The sequence below is a fragment of the Crotalus tigris genome, unplaced genomic scaffold, assembly GCF_016545835.1.
Source record: "Crotalus tigris isolate CLP2741 ecotype Arizona unplaced genomic scaffold, ASM1654583v1 scf7180000020075.792833, whole genome shotgun sequence".
Lineage (NCBI taxonomy): Eukaryota > Metazoa > Chordata > Lepidosauria > Squamata > Viperidae > Crotalus > Crotalus tigris.
This window is the reverse complement of record NW_024097847.1, coordinates 155,500-176,627: the sequence shown is the minus strand read 5'-3', so window position 1 is coordinate 176,627 and position 21,128 is coordinate 155,500. Positions and strand designations below refer to the sequence as shown.

Sequence of the window (21,128 nt, the reverse complement as noted above, 5' to 3'; positions counted from 1 at the left end):
ACCGATTCTTATAGTACTGCGCAAAGAAATAGGCACGGAGCCAATCTGCCCTCCCCACCGACTACCTAGTGGGACTGACCACTGAGGGAAGAGCAGAATCATTGCAACACTGCCTGCAATCTCCAGACCCTGCAAGTAATTCAGAAAGATACCATTGTTGATGGTAATGAAAGCTGCTGAGAGATCTAAAATGGTCAGAATGAGCTTATTTTCCCCAGTTAAGTCTTGGCCAACATTGTTTACTAATCCAGCCATTGTTGTCAGAATGTCCAAACCTGAACACTCATTTGCCCTCTCAAGAGAGCTGTGTAGTTGAGTGTTCACCACTATCTCAGCAACCTCCCCCAAAAGAGAAGGTTGGCAGTAATTGTTTAACACCCTTGGATTCAGGAAAAACTTTAAGATCTCCTTCAAGGTCACTAGAAGGTTCCCTCATGAACTGAGATGTAGCAATCTGTCATCCTTTTGTGGTAGGCCAGTCAAGAAACAGACATCTCAGAAATTTCAGGAGTGTTGAATGGTAGAATAAGAGAATCCTGAACACTCTTCCTTTTTCTCAAGATTCTTTAATTATTTTTCAAAGTCTTCCTTAAATGCCACATTCCTTCCTTTCACACTCACAAGGACAGCTCTTCATTCCTTCACACAATCTACCAGAAACAGGAAACTCCAGCTGCATGAAGAAGTCAGGAGAGGTGAAGGTCCAGCATGCAATTGGTAGAGGATTTCCTAGACAGCATCCTATCCAATTTGCAGACGATCACAAGTCAAAATGAACCCCAACCAAGCAAGATTATGCCCTTGAACCCTGCTTACATGAAGTCAAGATTTAAACAATCTGAGTTACTTCACCAGCAAAACTGTTGCAGCAATTCAACAGTATCTGGGCAGAAGATCTTAGTGCTGGATCTTCCATTACAGGGAAATGGCTGCCTAAAATATACATGCTAGGTGACAATCTACCAACCCAATAAGATGCTTTCCCTCTTTTATTGCCATGGAATATAACATAGTCATGTACCATGGTTAGTTGAGTTCACTTCTTGTCTTTCTCCACCAGCAATGTATGAACTGCCTCTACCAATTCATCCTCCAGAGACATGGAAGACATGTTCCAAACCAATAAACCAGGTCCTCAATAGATTCATCTACTAGATTGTCAGGAAAATCCCCAAGCATCTACCAGAAAACATCCAGAGCTACCTGGGGAGTAGAGAGGCAATTTGAATAAGCCCAACCCTACAGAGGTCAAGATGGCAGTTACATTTGAACCAAAATTGATCTGATCATGGTAAAAGGTTGATGGTGATACCCTCCACATTCATATTATATAATAACTGCTTCAAAGCAAAGGCACAGTCTAAGGTTTGTCAGACCCAAGATCATCTGAGATACCTTCGAGTTTACCATAGGGGTCAGGACATCTAGAGTCAAACTGGATCTGTCAGTCATCAAATGGATGCTGAAGCTCTCCAATATAAACAGGTAGGGATTTTCCACCATCAGTCCAACAATCAGGGCAGAAATCTAGGAACTGACCACATGTTTTCTGAATAGTTTTTATCCCAGAGCTATAATTGCACTTAATAATGAACTAAAGGGCCACCATCAGTGAACTGTTGGATAGTATTACTTGGTCGGTTGGGTGGATGTTTGGGCGGTTTTAGGGATGGGGAATTGTGGTGGGTGGGAGTGTGGGGATTATGTGTGTGGGACCTGGTCTTTGGGTGTCACGTAAATTTTGTTGTATGTGTGTACTGTGTATACACATACAATGACAAAGTTTATTATTATTATTTATTCTACTAGACAGCAGAATGACTGGTAGAACCATTGGGCTCCTAGCTTGTTTTTATAGACCAAACTAACCCACGGCATTCAGTTCTACCATGAACAGCGACCATGGTCATAGGTAAGATCTCCCAACCCTATCTCCCTTCTCCTGGCCTTAAAGCTGATAGATGATCTGAAACCAAGCTGAACAGATTTCAAATAGATCAATTTTGCTACCCTCATTCAGCTAGATCAGGCATGTCAAACTCGCAACGTCACATGATGTTGCATGACGTATCGCGACTTTTTTCTCATTGCTGGCAATGGGGTGGGCGCGGTTTCGGCATGATGCATCCGGCCCACAGGCCAGCAGTTTAACATGCCTGAGCTAGTTCTTTGCAATATTTGTCAGATCCTTGTACAATTAAGTCCTCAATGTATGACCACAATTGAGTCTAAAATTTATGTTGCTAAGCGAGACATTTGTTACGTGACTTTTCCCTTATTTTACAAACTTTTTTGCCACGATTATTAAATGAACCATTGTGGCTGTTCAGTTAGTAACACAGTTGTTAAGTGAATCTGGTTTCCCCATTGACTTTGATTGTCAGAAGATCATAAAAAGTGATCACATAATCCTGGGACACTACAACTGTCATAAATATGAGTTAACTGCCAACTATCTGAATTTTGATTACATGGTCATGGGGATGCTTCAACGATTGCAAGTATGAAAAATGGTCAGAAGTCACTTTTTTTAGTGGCATTGTAACTTCGAACGGTCACTAAATGAATTGTTATAAATCGAGGACTACTTGTACTTGCCCATCATTAGACTGTGAATGGAGAAGGTCTTATTGCAGGGCAGATCTAGCATTTTAGATGGTTTTGTTATTATGCCAATTTATTTAGGTGGATGAATATTTCTTTTAACTGTGGATCTTGCTGTTGTTTAGCATTCTTAATAGAAATCTGGCATACGGGAGCAACAGACAAGACATATGAATAAACATCATTTTCAGCTAGAATCATACATTTGGATAAATGTCATTTTATATAGTACAGTGAGCTCTATGGTATTACCTGATAGTATAGAGAAAAAGATGTTCAGCAGTGGCTGAGCTAAGATATTGTGGCAAGGTGCAATAATTTATCACTCTGAGAATGGTGACTGGACTAGTTGAGTTTTATTGCTTCAGGCTCTCCTCAGTCATTATTATGGCTTGCAAGGAGATTTAGCAACGACCTGACACATTTGTTCAACACTGAGATCCCTTTGCTAGCTTTAATCCTCCTTCAATGTCTCCAACAAATCTTTTTATAATTCATATTGAAACATATACATTTCACGGACACAGCCAGAATAGTTTTGTGCCAAATATATAGGTGGAACTATTTGGTTACATTGGGATACTCCCAAAAGATGAATATTTTTTGTTATGTCCCGAGCCTTTGCAAACGGCTCGGGCGTTTGCAGGCAGTCCCGGGCAGGTGCAAAGCTGCCCGGGACCAGACAGGCTGTCGCCAGCGCCGTGCGCATGCGCGGGTGCTGGCGCGGGAAAAGTAACCCATTTACCCGGGAGTTGCCTATATAAGAGGCTGCGAGGCGTTTGGGCGAGGCTGAAGCCATCTTCCTGTAAGCTGAACGCTGAATAAATGAAACTGAGAACTCCAGCTGCTTCTCGTGTCTGTTTTCCCGCCACGGACTCAACACTGGCGACGAGGATGGGATGCCTTGCACTACCTGGAAAGGAAGAAGTGTAAGCTTACCCAAGGAGTCCTGAGCGGCGGAAGAGGAACGGCGTCGACTCGGCAGCTGCCCGCCATTCCGGTGCGCATTCGGGGGTAGGCTGGCTGATAGACCCGTCTCCTGAAGATCCGAAGATGGCGAAAATCGGAAGGCTTTCAGAATTCGACGTCTCACATCCAGAGCGGTGGGAGTCCTACATATCCAGAATGGAGAACTACTTCAAGGCAAACCAAGTGAGGGAAGATAGCTTGAAGGCGGCCACCCTGCTTTGCGTTTGCGGCCAAGACACCTTCGAAATCGCAGAAAACCTTGCAGCACCTGTCCCAGTAGAGTCTGTAAGCTACGCAGACCTGAAGAAGCTGCTGAAGGAGCATTTCCATCCCAAGGTGTCCGTTATCTCATGGCGCCACACCTTCGAACAGAGGGATCAACGGTCCGGTGAGTCAGCCAAGGAATACATCGCCGCGTTACGGAAGGCCGCCAAGTCCTGCGAGTTCAAGGACCTCGAGGAACGACTGAGGGACCGATTCGTGTGCGGGTTAAGGCATCGAGAGCTACAACAGAGACTTTTCGCTAAGGAAGAATTATCCTTCCAAGACGCCTTAAGGGAAGTCACCGCAGAAGAAGCAGCAGGCGGCGCCGTCAAGAACATGTGGCCGATCAGAAGCAGTGCAGAGGGTGCGTCCGTGCACCAGGAAGACGTCCGACGAAACTCCGAGGAGGATCCGGACGAAGAAGTCGACCGTCTACACCCCGCGAAGGAAGAGAACCAGAAGGGAAGCTCTTCGGCTCCGCTCAAGTGCATCGGCTGTGGAGGTCGCCACAGGAGAACCGACTGCAAGTTCCGCTCCGCTACCTGCCGGGCATGCGGCAAACAAGGGCACATTGCAGCTGTGTGTCTGGCCGACGAAAGGCACAACCCCAAGAAGAACGCCTGAAGGGTACCAGATTCCCCAGCCAGAATAGGGTAGGTTTTTGCGCTTCGCGAAGAAGCATCTGTAGAACAGGCACACACAAGCCCATGAAGAAAAAGCTGTCACTCAACGTGAAGCTACAAGGGGTTCCATTATCTATGGAACTAGACACAGGGTCTGCCCTTTCCATTATTTCATTGCATACATTTAGGAAGATTTGTTCCAGTAGTGGGACTAAGGCCAAGTTAAGGCCTTCTGATATTGTATTAACAGATTTTCAGAACTCAAGAGTGTGTGTTAAGGGGGAGGCCACCCTTAACGTGCAATACAAGAGTTTTGAAGGTCCACTAGACTTATTAGTAGTAGGGGGTGAACGAACGAGTCTCATAGGACTCGATTGGTTTGAGGCCCTGGGGATACACGTCACAGGACTCAACAGCTTACAAACACTCGACCTACAGGAAGTCTGCAAAGAATTTGCAGATGTTTTCAGCCCCCAGCTGGGCACATTCAAAGGACCACCTGTGTCCTTAAAGCTAGACCCCACTGTCACTCCCATTAGGATTAAAGCAAGAAGGGTCCCTTTTGCTTTAAAAAGTAAGATTGACACTGAATTAGACAAACTAATCCAACAGGGAATCCTAGAACCTGTTGATTCCAGCCCGTGGGAGACCCCCATTGTCACGCCTCTAAAGGCAAATGGGGACATTCGCATTTGTGCTGATTACAAATGCACACTCAATAAGGCATTGCAGCAACATGCCTATCCTGTTCCTGTGGTCAGTCACATCCTGGCCTCTCTCAAGGGGGGGCGTGTTTTTGCAAAGCTTGACCTAGCTCAAGCATATCAACAGCTGCCTGTTGATGATGATGCTGCCATAGCTCAGACCATTGTGACCCACAGGGGAGCCTTTAAGGTAAAAAGGCTACAGTTTGGAGTGAATGTCGCTCCTGGGATTTTCCAAAGCGTAATGGAAAACACACTACGAGGTATACCAGGGGTCTGCCCCTACTTTGACGATGTCTTGATTGCAGGAGACTCCACACACATTCTAGCTGAAAGGCTGAGGGCTGTCCTGTTAAGATTCAGGAAATCAGGCCTCAAGCTCAGAAAAGACAAATGCAAGATTGGGGTGCCTTCTACTGAATTTCTGGGATTCAAAATTGATGCTGCTGGGATTCATCCTGCTGAATCCAAACTAACTGCTATTTTAGAAGCACCCAGGCCAAAGTCTAAGGCCGAACTTCAGGCCTTCCTAGGCCTCCTGAATTTCTACAATTCTTTTCTTCCACATAAAGCTAGTGTAGCTGAGCCTCTTCACAGGCTACTAGACAAACAAGCTGTGTGGCTGTGGTCACAAGCACATGAGGCTTGCTTTAAAGAAGTCAAGGCCTTGCTCACTTCTAACAGTGTTCTTGCACATTTCAATGAGTCTCTTCCTGTGTGCATCGCTTGTGATGCGTCCCCCTACGGGGTTGGAGCTGTCCTGAGTCACCTCAGGTCTGATGGAACTCAGGTTCCTATTGCATACTACTCCAGAACACTGTCTTCTGCCGAGCGCAACTACGCTCAGATAGACAGGGAGGCTCTGGCTGTTGTTGCTGGAATTAAAAAATTCCACGATTTTCTATATGGCAGGCATTTCACGGTCTTCACTGACCATAAGCCTCTGCTGGGACTGTTTACCACACGTAAGCAGACTCCCCACATCATTTCCCCTAGAATGCTTAGGTGGTCTATTTTTTTGTCTGCATATGATTTTTCATTACTCCACAAGCCTGGGAAAGAAATGGGCCATGCTGATGGCCTCAGTAGGTTGCCCTGCCAGTAGTAGAAGCTGACCCCGCGCCAGCTGTCAACATTCTATCAATCCAAGCCTTGCCCGAGCTCCCTCTTAGTGCCAGGGATGTTACCGCTGAAACAGGTACAGATCACACACTTTCACGTGTCCGCTCCTGGGTCCTGTCCGGGTGGCCTGAGCACTGCCCTAGTCCTGAGTTTCAGAGTTTCTGGTCCAAAAGGAACGAACTGTCCCTTTCTCAGGGTTGTCTGCTTTGGGGAAACAGAGTTGTCATTCCCACCTCAATGAGGACTAGGGTCTTAGAATCCCTCCACGAGGGTCATCCTGGCATTGTTCGTATGAAGGCTCTTGCACGCAGCCACTTGTGGTGGCCTGCTTTAGATAAAGATATTGAGGCTAAGGTACACGCATGCCACCTGTGCCAACGATCTCGCCCAGAGATGCCCCAAGCTCCTGTGCATAGATGGGAGGAAACACAGTCCCCATGGTCTAGGGTGCACATTGACTACGCTGGGCCCTTTCAGGGCCAGTTCTTCTTGGTCCTTGTTGACAGCCATTCAAAATGGCTTGAGGTTGTGCCTGTCTCATCCACCACCACTGCAAAGACTATTCAGGTACTGAGGGGGATTTTTGCTGCACACGGGCTGCCAGATGTCATTGTGTCCGACAACGGCCCTCAATTCACCTCCTCCGAATTCCAAGCTTTCTTACAGGCAAACCTGATTCGTCATGCCACGTCTGCGCCTTTTCACCCGTCCACCAACGGTATGGCTGAACGCATGGTGCGCATCGCAAAGGACGCTTGAAGAGACTCACCTACGGGGACTGGCATCACAGGTTGGCTGACTTTCTCCTTTCTTATCGCACCACACCGTCCACTTCTACAGGGAGAAGTCCAGCTGAACTTCGTTGGGGGTGCCAACTTACTACTAGACTTGACCGGTTGCATCCGGACAGACTGCCTTCATCTACCTCACATCCTAGGGCACCTAGACAACTACTTGTGGGTGCCCCAGTTTGGGCTCGCAATTACGGGCCTGGTCATACATGGGTCCCCGCTTCTGTGTCCAGGATCACAGGTCCTCTCTCCTACGAGGTTGCCCTGGACAACGGTCGTGTCCTGCGTCGGCACATCGACCAACTTCGCTCTAGGCGAGACTTTTCTGATGACACTCCTGGGTCTTTTCCAGGGGGGGAGGGGGACCCTTTGGAGCAAAGGGAAGGGCAAGAGCTACTGCCCATCTCCGCTGAGGGAGCCACAAACGGCCCATCCCAGGATTCTGCAATTGCTCCGAAAAGGAAGTCATGGAGCTTACCCACACAACAGGCACTCACGCCTACTCCAGCCAGGGAGTCACCCCGGGGGCATACTCACTTTCCACATACATCACACAGCACTCCAGCAACGGAGGATACCCGGGGGCATCCCAACAAATCATTCCCCGCAAGAGAGCTGGCACACAGTTCCCAAGGTTGGCCTGACCTTACCCCAAATCCTACAGGGGGTCAAACATACACAGAGCTAGTCGAGGAACCAAGTCCCGACTACAACACCCCTAGCACAAATCAGGGAACACCTGAGTTTTGGGAAAGTACAGAAACCCACACGAGCCCGAGCACAGAATGGGGTTCAGGGATGGGACAGCCTCCTGACAGGTCTTGGACTGACCTAGGAGGTTCTACAGAGACGCCCAGCAGTGGCTATCACTTCAAGGGGCCTGAGGGTCTACAGCTAGGTAGGACAACCAGGTCACAAAGCAACAGAAGCCCTGGCCTGACGAGCCCGGTGGGCAAGCAAGCAGGCCAGGCATCGGGGCACAGTCCTTGGAAGACACCAGGGCACAATAGAGAGAACAGGCTCACGCCTCCCTCCAGTCAGGGGACTTATGCCAGTAACCCAGAGCTAAGAAGGTCACAGAGAGCAAAGAAATCTCCTAAGTATCTAGAAGATTACATAACATTGCTGGCAAGGCAAAAGCCAGTAATCAGTGGGAGCACTGGGGAGCAAAATGTCATATAAAATAAATGTTGTATGTTGGTAGTAGTTTTAGCCCGGGGGAAAGGGGTGTTATGTCCCGAGCCTTGCAAACGGCTCGGGCGTTTGCAGGCAGTCCCGGGCAGGTGCAAAGCTGCCCGGGACCAGACAGGCTGTCGCCAGCGCCGTGCGCATGCGCGGGTGCTGGCGCGGGAAAAGTAACCCATTTACCCGGGAGTTGCCTATATAAGAGGCTGCGAGGCGTTTGGGCGAGGCTGAAGCCATCTTCCTGTAAGCTGAACGCTGAATAAAAGAAACTGAGAACTCCAGCTGCTTCTCGTGTCTGTTTTCCCGCCACGGACTCAACATTTTTCACTCTAAAATGTCTTTATGTAGAGTATTTCACAAAAAGTCCAATGTATACTCCCTTATCCAGACCTTATCAGTCTTATCTGCTGCTCAGTTTAGGCATATTATGTTTCTTTTGGCTGGTCTGTCATGAAGACATCCATGGGATTTACAGTCCTATTGGGTGCCAGCTGATAAACAGCTTCTAGCACAATAGTGGAAAGACATGGGAGATTACAATAAAAGATAATATCCTTTGAATTCCTTTTATTTTTTGTGTGCCAGGCAAGGCAATTGTAGGATAAAAGCACAAGATGAATCATATGTAAATTCCAGAGTTAATGATAGGATGTTCAACCTATGTTCTAATTTAGAGGTACATTCCCAACAAAATATTGTGCCAGTTCTACCTCTCTCATGATATCAAAGGTTATTTTGACTAAAGAATTATTAAAGGTAAAGATGCTATTTTAAAAGTAAAGATAAGTCTCTACTTTCCACCTCAGGCTTTATGCTTGAAGCCTCCCACCCAGTTACCATGCCTCACCCTGCAGCATTTCTGTGATCAGCCAAGGTTGGCTTGATGCCGTTTCCTGCTGTTGTCTTTTGCTGGAAACAGGTGATAAGAATGTAGGGTGACTTTTCTGGCCTCAACTTATTAAAATATTGTGGAATTAAATAATTAATTAAAACAAAGTAATGATAAGAAAAGGTCCTTTCTTTCTTTGCAATAAAGTCTTAAATTAAAAGTAGAGCTGTATGCCATAAATGTCATTGAACCCAGATAAAATGGAGCCTTTAAGAGCTGAATCCATTAAAAAGTCCTACCAAGTCCCCTTGAATTTGGCCCAGTGAAACTTCTATAAAGAACATTGTTTTCTTAACAATGCAGCCATACTTGAAATACTGGTTTGCAAACCGGGTGATGTGAATCTGAGGTAACTAAGAATCTGGAGTGTAGGTTAATGCAATACTTCACTATGTTACTTAGCTGAATAGGAAACCTCAGGGATATTATCTGATCTAAAGAATATCTTTTAATATTTAGAGTTTCTCATTTTTATAATATTAAAAGTTTCTTTGTTATAATAATTTTTATTAAAGTTTAAAACTAGAAAAATAAAAAACCTAATACAAACTAAGAAAAATATAAAAAGGAAAAAAATTAAAGAAAAAAGATAAATAAGAAATTATTTTCCCTGCATCAACTACAATTATAGTACCAATATCTCAGGAGCTGCCACAAAGAAGAGGGAGTCAAGCTATTCTCCAGAGCGCCTGAAGATAGGACAAGAACAACGGATGGAAACTAATCATGGAGAGAAGCAACCTGGAACTAAGGAGAAACTTCCTGACAGTTAGAATAATTAACCAATGGAACAACCTGCCTCCAGAAGTGGTGAATGCTCCAACACTAGAAGAGATTGGACAGCCATTTGTCTGAAATGGTATAGGGTTGCCTGCCTGAGTATTATTATTATTATTTAAGAAGAGATTGGACAGCCATTTGTCTGAAATGGTATAGGGTTGCCTGCCTGAGTATTATTATTATTATTGTTATTATTATTATTAATCATCATCGCACAGTCAGCCAGATGTTCAGACTGGATTTGGCATTTTCTCTACCTATCGAGTCCTTACCCAGGACCTGGGATAGGCAGATGTGGATGTTTGATGGTATTACAGATATCGTCGCAGGATGGAAGCAGTTCCTAGTAAGGCCACCTTTTGCAATTGACTAATAGCGAATTTGTCAATGCCAATAGTGTTCAAGTGGTGCTCCACTTGTTTTGGGATTGCACCCAAGGCGCCTATGACTATTGGTACTACCCTTGCTTGCTTTTGCCACAGTCTTTCTATTTCTATTTGTAGGTCTTTGTATTTTGGTATCTTCTCCAGTTCTTTCTCGTCTATTCTGCTGTCTCCAGGCACTGCCACGTCCACTATCCAGACTTTTTTGTCTTTCTTATCGACAATTGTTAAGTCTGGGGTGTTATGTTGCAGGTGCTTTTCTGTTTGAATTCTGAAGTCCCAGAGCAGTTTAATTTTATCATTTTCTATGACTTTCTCTGTTTTATGATCCCACCAGTTTTTGCTTACAGGCAAATGATATTTTTTGCAGATTTTCCAATGCATCATTGTTGCTACTTTGTCATGCCGCTGCTTGTAGTCAGTCTGTGCAATCTTCTTACAACAGCTTACCAGGTGGTCCACTGTTTCTTCAGCTTCTTTGCATAGGCGGCACTTACTGTCTATTGCTGTCTTCTCAATTTTGACTTTATATGCATTTGTCCTTAAGGCTTGGTCTTGTGCAGCCAGAATTAGTCCCTCGGTCTCTTTCTTCAATTTTCCTGCTCTTAGCCATTGCCAGGTCTTGTTATTATCTGCTTTCCCAGCTATTTCCTTTGGGCCTGCAATATTTGCTGATGTCGTCGCTCTATCTTGTTTTAGGTCTCTTTCATGGATGCTTTTTATCAAGTGGGATCCATTCTATGACTGACTTAGCCCATCTGCCATCAATTCTTCTTGCTATGTGACCAGTCCATTTCCATTTCCATTCTTCTACTCTGTTTTTCGTGGTTTAATTTGGTGTTTAATTTGGTTTGCAAGCCAAGCGCACTCCTACCTGGCTTGCAGTGGGAGAGGGGAGAAGGGAGAAGCTACATCTCTCCTTAAGCACTGTCTCTCATCAGCACCTTTTCCAAGGCTGCTGGGCTTGCACAGTGTCCTCCCTCCCTCTCTCTCTTTCATTCTCTCTCTCTCTTTGAATGGTTTTCTCTGCACTTCCTCAAGGTGCTGGGTTTTTGCTTTGTTTTGCTAGAACACTGAGTTTAGGATTGCCTCTTTTCCTTCCCACTTTCTTACAAGCAGAAAGTCACTGGTCTAATCTAATACAATGTAATAATAATAGAAATAAAGTCCATTATTTGTTAGTTTATTTAGAAAATTTAGAATAAATATAATGAATAATCCTGAAACTCCCCCCCCCCGGTCCATGGAAAAAATTATTCTATGAAACTAGTCTCTGGTGTCAAAAAGGTTGGGGACCTCTGCTCTAATCCATGTGCAGGTCTTTCTATCTTGTCTTGTAAAGCCAAGCATGTATCTTTCCATGGTTCTTTGCACCATATCTCATAATTAAATCAGTTGTATATTCCTTTAATTTACTTTTAAAAACAGTAACACCACTGTCTCCAAACAACACCCCCCCTCCAAAAAAATATTTTCTTCCCATCACTTATCTTTAAACAAATTTTCGAAATCTTGTCACTTGAACCTAGTAAAGAAAAATTGATTAAGAGCTACCAGAAACAACATGTATGTTTTAACCTTGATCAAATAAGTCCACTCTGTATTTCTTCTGTTTACTTTTATGAATCTTGCTGTTTAATATCTTCAGTTCATACAGATTGACATTTTCTGCACTACACTTCCTGACATTGATCTGGAATTTCAGCAAATATTGCCTTTGTGTTCATTAAATTAATGCAATGAGCCAGTTGAAGAAATGATAATTTAGAGAAGAAGAAATTCCTGATCTTTCAGACTGGGCCACCAACAAAAGATTCATCAAAGTAAGAATGCCTCGTAAAGGTGAAATACATGTGCTGAATATTAAAGAAGACTAATTTCATAATCTTGTTTTCTTATATTCATATTCACACACACACACACACACACGTATACAGTATTTATGATTTGGGGATGCTGATAATACCTCTCATCACCCAGAGTTGCTTATGGTTGATGGCTATGAATATGAAATTGTTCAATAAATACAAAAATAAACCTGAAATTTAATTGATGTAGAAGAAATAGGTATAATTTCTCATCAAATGCTCAAAGCAATGTTGTGTAAAATTCAAAAACTGTGTAACTTTCTAAAATAATATTATTACATAACCAATAGAATGGCCATTTCAAGTGCTAAAACCTGAGAATGAAAATGAATTAATACATGTGTGAAAACAGGAAGGGAATCATTTCAAAAGATTAAATTGGATTACAAAGGGAATGCCTAAGCAAAAGAAATAGGTGTAATCCATCAATCAGACATGCAAAGTGGTGTTGTGTAATAGCATAGGCGCTGTAGGAGGAGAGCTGTGTTAACCTATAGTAACCTAAAAACCACTTTTTATAGGTAGCATCTCTTCTAACTAATTCTGTTAAAAGGCATGATTTTTCGTGATCTGCAATTCATCAGACTCACTACCAGACACCTTCCGATTTTTAATATACTAGTTTCATTTTTACTTCATTGAAAACCAATTCCTGACTTTTCTATTCTGCATTTTGACCCTTTTTACTACACATTAGAACATCTTATTTCTGTATCCAGCATCTCTGCCCAAGTCAGTCCATCTCAGAGAAGATTTCAGTTCTGCATTGTTCAATGAGGAGAAAAAGAAAATACATGTAGTCACACTAAGTCGTTTAAGATCTTTTGGTTTTAAAATTCTTTGAAGTCCAATGAAATTTAATTATTGTCTTTAGCTTCTTGAAAGGATGTAAAAGGCATTTACATAAAGTAATATAAACATGAGGCCAGATTGCACTACTGTTATGAAATAAACATTGAGATATTAAGGCATAATAAGTAGCTGTTAAAATTTTGAATCTATGTAACTAGAGTGGCAGGTTCTTAGACTGCTCTAATTAAGCTGGCTTGGTCTCTGACCCTCCTTGCTTCCTACTTTCTGGAATTAAAGCCAATTAACAGTAAGTATTTTTTTTAAAAAAACCTTGTGAAAGAGGTATTAGAACAATGCCCATTTTATGCTGGTTGTACTACTTCTTGGAAAACGGGTCTAGCAAGTGTCAAATGCACTTTTGTAATTGCATAGACTAATTATGTGCAATGTGCAGTTTGTGCCGCTTAGCTTAAAGATAATTTAGAGATTGATGCTGGAGCAAAAAGATATCTCAATTTGTATGTGTCATACAAAATGTGCTGTATATACACCTATGTGCTGGATATATGTGTGTCCATGTGTATATATGCATCCAACCGTAGTCCTTATGACTGTAATTGAGCCCAAAATTTCTGTTGCTAAGTGAGACATTTGTAAATTAATGTTGCCCCATTTTATGACCTCCCTTTCCACAGTTGTTAAGTGAATCACTTCACTTGTTAGTAACACGGTTTTTAAGTGAATCTGTTTTCCCCATTGACTTTGTCAGAAGTGCATTCCCACCCCAGGCTTGGCCTTTTCCCTCCGAGTTACTCTTTAAATTTGTAGAAAGACAAATAATTTCTTACCCTTAAATAAACATACTGCCAGTTCATAGAAAGCATTTGCCTCTGTATAGATTTGCTGAATGCATGTATATACCTGAATGCATGTATATACCTTTCTCAGTTAATGTAATCTTATCTCAGCTACTAATTTATAGGTGAATGAACAAGTAAAACAGAATTTGGAAAAAGTTGCATATAGGATAACTTTATGAAATAAATAAAACCTGCACAATATCCGGGGGGGGGGTTTTATTTGTCTATTTATGTTGCCAACAGGACCAACATAAAGCTTTGATAACATTCAGCGGTTAAAAATACACATTTAGGAAATCCATAGAGGGAGAGGGCAAATTCTTTTTCACAGAATTGCATATTATTAACAGTGTGTTGCTTTGCTGTTCTTCCATGGTTGCTGGGGAAAAATTTGCAATACGATTTGATTTTAGATAGTAGCTTTATGCTTTCTTGATCATAAATTGCAATTTTAGTTTTTCTAAGTATAGCAAAGTAAAGGGCATTTTGGGCCTTCAAGAAATTCCTGCTTATGTCTGAGTATTTTAAAGAAAAGGCAACAATACAACAGGCAGATGTTGTCTATTCAATCATGCCTGATCTTCTGCAATTCTGTGGATTAGCTCTCTCCACATTTTCCAATCTTATGACTTTTTTCACTTATTTTACTTGATTGGTGTTGGCTTTTAGGGTATATAATCACTGTGAAGGTTAATTTTATTTCATTTTTTGAAGCCTTATTACTTTTTATCCATGACCATTCTAAGCAGAACTACCTTTTCCAGTGAGTTTGATCACATGACTTGGCCTAAATAAGTAAGATAGAATTTTGTGATTTTGCCTTTCAGCAATATGTTTGTTTTTATACACAATAGTTCTTGCTTGTTTGTCACTTTTGCTGTCCAAGGGGTGCACAGGAACCGTCTCCACTACCACAGCTTGAATGAATCAATTTTCTTCCTGTGTGGTTTTTTCATGGTCTGAATGGACAAATAAAGAATTAATAAATGCAACTTTCAATTTCTTGATTTACCAGTCATACACTTACAGAATATATCAGTCAGCAGAAGAATTCTTCTTCATCATCAGTAGCCCATTATGTGCATATTAAAGAAAGTAACTGTACAGTTATTTCACTTACACTACAAAGGTGTATAATTTGAAGCCTAATGCTGAACAAGGCCACCGAAAGCCTTCAAGACTGTCCCTAGAACATTTCTAATGGTTGTTAGTAAATTGCCTTAATATGACACATTAATGCATGCATTGAAAGCAATGCTAATAATAATCTGATGTAGATTAAATTAAAAAAAATACCTTTACATTCTGCCACACTGATGATAAAAACTTTTATTTCCTAAACAGTGAGCATCTTTCATCCTGGAAACAATTATCCAGGTTTTACTCTTTTACTCATCCATGTAAAATGTTTGGATCATGACTTTAAACTTGCCTAAGAGGCACAGAAGTGTTTCGTAGAAAATTAGGAAAAACTATTTATGACCCTTTCCTACCATTGCTCCTGTTTGCATTTCCCTTTTTGCTATTCTGCAAGATCACCGGTTTATGAGTGGCAATTTAATGTTGCAGATATGACACAGCAGCTGGAATACCCATATTTATTTGTAATATCAGGTGATTCTGAAATGCCCAGTTCAAGAAAATTCATCTTGTATCCTATATCACAGACAAAATCAAGTGCTGGAGTCATTTTTTCACCCTCGTGTTCACACATTTATTATTTCAAATTTCTCCCTCTTGTTAATTAGATCCATCCCAACTTTATTGTACACATTATTTGAAACTGCAATATAGGTCATCATCATGTCATTGCACGCAAGGTATCTTATTATTAGAGAAGCATTGGAACAGCAACAAAACCTCTGTTGACCAATGATGAAAGAACAAAAAATATAAAACAATATATACCATTTTCTGCTGCTTAGTAAATATGATTCAAACACCATAGCTGATCACTGCTGAAAATATACTGCACCATAAATAAATGTAAAGTCATTGTACAAAAAAACTTAGACATTTTTCATACAAACAGGATACATTTGGAAGAATTACACAAAGATTTTCCTTATATTTTCCTTTTAAAAAAAGATTGTGTTTATGTTCTCAAATGTCCAAATACTAATGAAATGCAGAGTAATACAGAAAAGCAGGGGAATTACTATGGGCACTGATATATCTGACAAGTGCTGTTGGGGAAAGGAATAGAATTCAAGTGTATGTTTCATTTCAAATTGTTTCAAATTGTTTTCTATCTGAAATCATCAAAACCAAAATGAGAGCAACCTAACTGAGCTACAGAGAATCAAAATGTATTGAAGAAATCACTGTTTGGACTTTTCTTAGTTCAAAGGACTTATAATACATTTTTGTAAATTGCTAATTCCCATGAAGAATTACTACTTACCAAACTATATGTTGTATGTGGTTGGATAGTTTTAATGCACCAAAACTTTTGTGGTTGTTGAAAATTAAACTTGAAAGTTGCAAATTATTGAAAAAGAGGTAGTTAGGGCCTTTCAATCCCAATTTTTCTGTTATTTGCCTATTGAAAAATCATCTTTTCCTTCTCAATCATAAGAATAGGAAATACATGGTTTTGTACTTAGATTAACATGAGCCCAACATCTGATAAGTGAAAACACCACCTGGTATAAAAAGTAGGTGCACATTTAAACTTCATCAACATGCTTTTGAAATGTGTGGGAATAAGCATTATCTGCAACCAAGATTTCCATTCCTATGCCTTGCATGAATTCTATACACAGGTGGACTTCACACTTCATCAAGGCAAACAATTGTGCTATATGTCTCTATGGGGTTAGTCTTTGTGAAGTTACAGATAGCTTTCCATTGCCCCATCTTTATTATTATTTTTTGAGACAGAAATGGTGTCCTCATAAACATCAGAGTACTATCTTAGCATATAGTTTGGGATGAGTGATTTACATTTCACAATTTTGTAATGTATCTGACAGCAGGGGAAATTAAAATAGCATTCTACACAGCCCAATACAAACATGAGGCAAGTCATTTAGAGAACAAAATCTCAGAGGAAAAAATAGTCTCTAGCAGATGGATCTATATTGTACAGTATTATTTAAACAAAAACCTGAGTGAAATATATCTTAACTTACTTTGAGGGTCTCTAACACTCAGCGATGAGACATACAGACAATATTTAGGATTTCCCCACGAGCAGCATTGATTTTTTTCTGGGAATGATTGAGAATTCTTTTGTAATAGTAATATAAAAGCAGAACCCAACAAACCTATTTTACATGATTGAAAATGCTTATTAGAATTACTGCTCTCTAGACACTTCTTCAGAAAACAAGATATAAAATGTCATACCAATCCTACAACAGATACTTTGGGAGGATAATTTGTTTTGAACATAAATGGAAAATTTAGAACTGTGACATTATCCTGCTCTGATGGGTAACTGCATTTTTATGTATCTATTATAATTAATGACTGCTGTAAGAAGAATAAAAAAAAAGAACAAGGAGCAGAACACCTGCATATCTCGTCAAGTGAATTCAAAATCAATCACAAGAATATGTTCATGTCTGGTTTAGTTTTTAACGTTTGCTGTGGTTTTTTTTTTTAAAGTTAATCAAGGCTTACTATGGTAGAAATACTGATGTTAAGGAGTGCTGGCAGTATTGTACTTGCTTTCCATAAAAACCACAAAACACTTGAACTATTCTAGGAGAAATTTAGGATTGAAAAGAGTAGAACGTTTCCCTACTCTGAACTCTTGTTCACCATTGCTTTATGTATCCAGAGTCATAATTCTATGAGCATTTGATATTTCCATCAGTACAAGAGACCCCTATTGAACCACCACAAACCCATTGAATGAATGTTAAGGGTAACCCCAGCTTCAGCATCACACCTGAGATATTACACTAAATCAGACATTTGCACACAAAGTTTTCACACATGTTGACTTCAATTCAGCCTGGAATCTGGCATTGCAAGATTTGAGTTCATGTGAAAAGCAAACTATGTATGATTAGGTGAATATCTCCTTTGTACAAATAAGCAAACTGTATATCTGAATATCTGCTTTGATGCTCTTGGATAGAGGGCTTAGTGTTGCTGATATCATGGTTTTCTGTTGCTTGAAAAATATCTCACCACTTGAATAGCTGCCTTAGTAATTATATATAGGAAACAGATATGACATGTGAAACAATATTCCATCAACTTTTTTAATGAAAAGATGTAAATCTTCAGTGGAAAGGACGGATTTAAGAAAGGCCACATACTTAATACTAATAATGTTAGGCTGCTGCTGTTGCTTAGGACATAATGTTCTTCCAAGATTGAAAATAGAGAACATTAAGCTAATTTTTTTTTGTATATTTATCAAACAGAAAAAAAGTTAGTAATTCTGGTTTAATAAGTAATTAAATATGCATTTATGATAAAGAAGAAAAAGCATAGATGAAAATTTCTAAAATCTAAATGATGGGGGAAAAAAATCTTAGCTAGATTGCCCCTCTTTGGCATCTTCCCATCAGGGGTGGGGCCAAAATTTTGGAGGGTTGCAAATTTGGCAAAACTAGTCTTGAACAAGATAAAGTGAAAAGCCAATTGTTATGAAAGAGGCAGGAACTGTTGGGAAACATCCAACAGTGGAAAAGCCTGTCTTTATTTTCTGCAGACTAAAGACAGGTAAAGACCTCTACCAACATCTCCTCTCTTAAGAATTTCACAGATCATTACCTTAAAGTGGCCCCAGCAGCAAATTACCAAGATGTTCTAATGACTGAACCTCCATGAGATCAATAGAAGACAATTATTGTCTTGCATACTGTCATTCATTTACATAAAGGAGCTTTTTAATGCACGGTACCCTTGTAGTTCTCAACAAACAAGAAAAACTATCCAGATCTTTAATATTTTTTACCCTTAATTTTGAAACTGTGAACAACTATAGAGCAACTTGTATTTTCTTTATAGAAAATTAATCTGAACAACTGAAATGTTAGAGAACTTCATTCTAAAATTCCTCTTTTTGCCCTGGAGAATTACAGGGGAATTTGCTTGATGAATTTTATCAAGTCCCTCAGACTATATCAAAAGAACTCAGAAATGAATTATTCTCTTAAGGTCTTAAGAGATCTTCCTTTTCCTTTCATGATCTGCTACATGGTTGGGTTTTGATAATTAAACTAGTTCTGCTTGGGTAATTAGACTTGCTAAAATGGGTAGCTTTTATCTTCAGAATCTATTTTACTGTGATATTTAGAAACGCAAAGATCTTCTTACCTGATAGGAAGAATTGTGACTAACTTAATAGTTCTGTTTCTTTCATCATTCTTGCCTGATCTTGTCTCTTTAAGGCGTATCTTCTCCTATACATATTTATTATGGAAAGCCTGACTATGTGTGTACCTCTCATTCAGATTATATGGATTTATCTCCTGGATGAAGAAAGTAAGAGGTCTATTATGAAGAAGAGCACATATGTGTTCTCAAATTATCCCTCCCCTTCATTCTATAAGCTTATTCATTTTTTAAATCAGGTATTGGAAATTCATATGTCATTGAAACCATACATATTAAAGGAAGGCAAGCTCTTGTTTAGAACAAAGATTTTGTTGCATGTACTGTATTCTTAAGAGCATTTCCTTTCAATTACTAAATATGTATCTATAATCTTGAATTACAATAGATTACCATTTTTCAGGAATACAGAAATATAACAATATCATTCTTCTACTAAAAGCATTCCAAAGAGAAAAAGATGCTCAGCTCAAAATACGAACCCCATTTCAATCAACCATCAAAAATGATGAGGGCTGTTAACTTCACTAAGGACTGGAGGCCATTACAATGTTTATCACACATAGACAATGACTGTCTGTCATTCTAACAGTAAGAAACAAATATTAGCTCAAATGTATTCATGTCAAGAAGGAGATTGAAAAGAAAGCATCACTTTGTTTTCCCTTCTCCATAGCATGGTCAGCCAATGCAAAAACTGAGAAAATTTGTTAATATTCCACTGTAAACTTAATTCCAAATTTAGTTTAGCAAAGTAAATCTAGAAGGCAAGATAACAATTACAGCAAAAACCTGTTAATTCCAAGTAGACAATTCTATGCAATTCTAAAACAATAGGATGTTTTTTCTGTATCACCTGCAATGGGAGAAACTCACTATTTCAAAATGTTTAAGTGCTTATACCACAAAACTAAGTTATCAAGGAAAACTATTGTTTAGTGTGCACCAAGACTTGCAACATTTTGAAATGTGGGCTTCTTTACTGGAATCTTAAAAATAATGACCATTTAAAGACTGCAGATTTTTGTGCTTGATCAGATGATTATGGGTTGTCATGAAAATAAAAGAAACTTTAGGAGGAAACCACTTTCTGCTTCTTCTCACCACAGTTTCAGCACTATAGGTAAAGCCGGCCAGAAAGATATAGAAGAACATGCATTCAAATGAGTCTTCTAGGAAATGCATCTTTGTGTACTGGATCCATCCATGTCTGCTTTGCTGCGGGACCTGTGTTTGCAGCTGTTTGCCTTCCAACAGCTGGAGTCCAACCACTTCTTTCTCACCAATATCCAATGGAAAGACACAAATCTTCACACTGTATTTCCAAGGCTGAAAGCCTAACATGTTGTCGCCAAGGACTGATGGATGGGGGGTTGGAAGCAGCGCACATGCTCAACTGTTGAACTGTCTGTTTCCACCGATTTCATGTATTTGTTCAGGATGGCAAAAATCTCATTGTTCAGAATTTGGTACTTCCTGATCCTGTCAGCCATTTTCTTAAGTGGCTGGAGATTAAAACAAAAATGGAATAAGGAAACATGAACACCATCTCTACTATTTCTATAGCCACCCTGTTGTCAAAAGAATCAACAAGACTACCGGTTAAATATTTACAGTAGAATAGTTCTCTCCTACCTCTAAATGGAAAAAAAATGTTTCAAACTCCCCTATTCCTAAGGCATCATAAATATAACATCTCTTTACATACTTCCACAAAGGAGCTAAAAGATAACTCATTTGCTTAAAGTTTTATTAAATGTATGTACAAGTGGAGCTATATTTGTTACATTATTGACTTCCTTTAGGCCTTCTTTTCCTCTTTTTCCTTGCCTCACTACCATAGAGGCAAAAGTACACAATTGTTTGCTAATAAAGGTCAGCAGACCCTGAATTTATTTTATGAATATACAAAGTATCCACATCAAACATCACCGTGTTCAGTTGGGAAGAGCTATTTACTGTTCCTTTATATAATTCTCCTACATAAAAATGCAAA

The 21,128-nt window shown here is 40.2% G+C and overlaps 1 protein-coding gene across 3 annotated transcripts in view; it reads right to left on the bottom strand.

Annotated features, from left to right (window-relative positions):
* Window positions 1-15,523: 15,523 nt before the first annotated feature.
* Window positions 15,524-21,128, bottom strand: part of CYFIP2 (cytoplasmic FMR1 interacting protein 2) — a 64,362-nt gene continuing 58,757 nt past the window's right edge. For 2 of the 3 annotated variants that reach the window (XM_039365478.1, XM_039365476.1), the window contains one exon: window positions 15,524-20,637. In XM_039365478.1, coding sequence (XP_039221412.1) covers window positions 20,470-20,637 — 168 coding nt within the window. In that variant the 3' untranslated portion in view covers window positions 15,524-20,469. The remainder of the gene's footprint in view (window positions 20,638-21,128) is intronic. The other variant, XM_039365477.1, reaches the window with a different exon arrangement.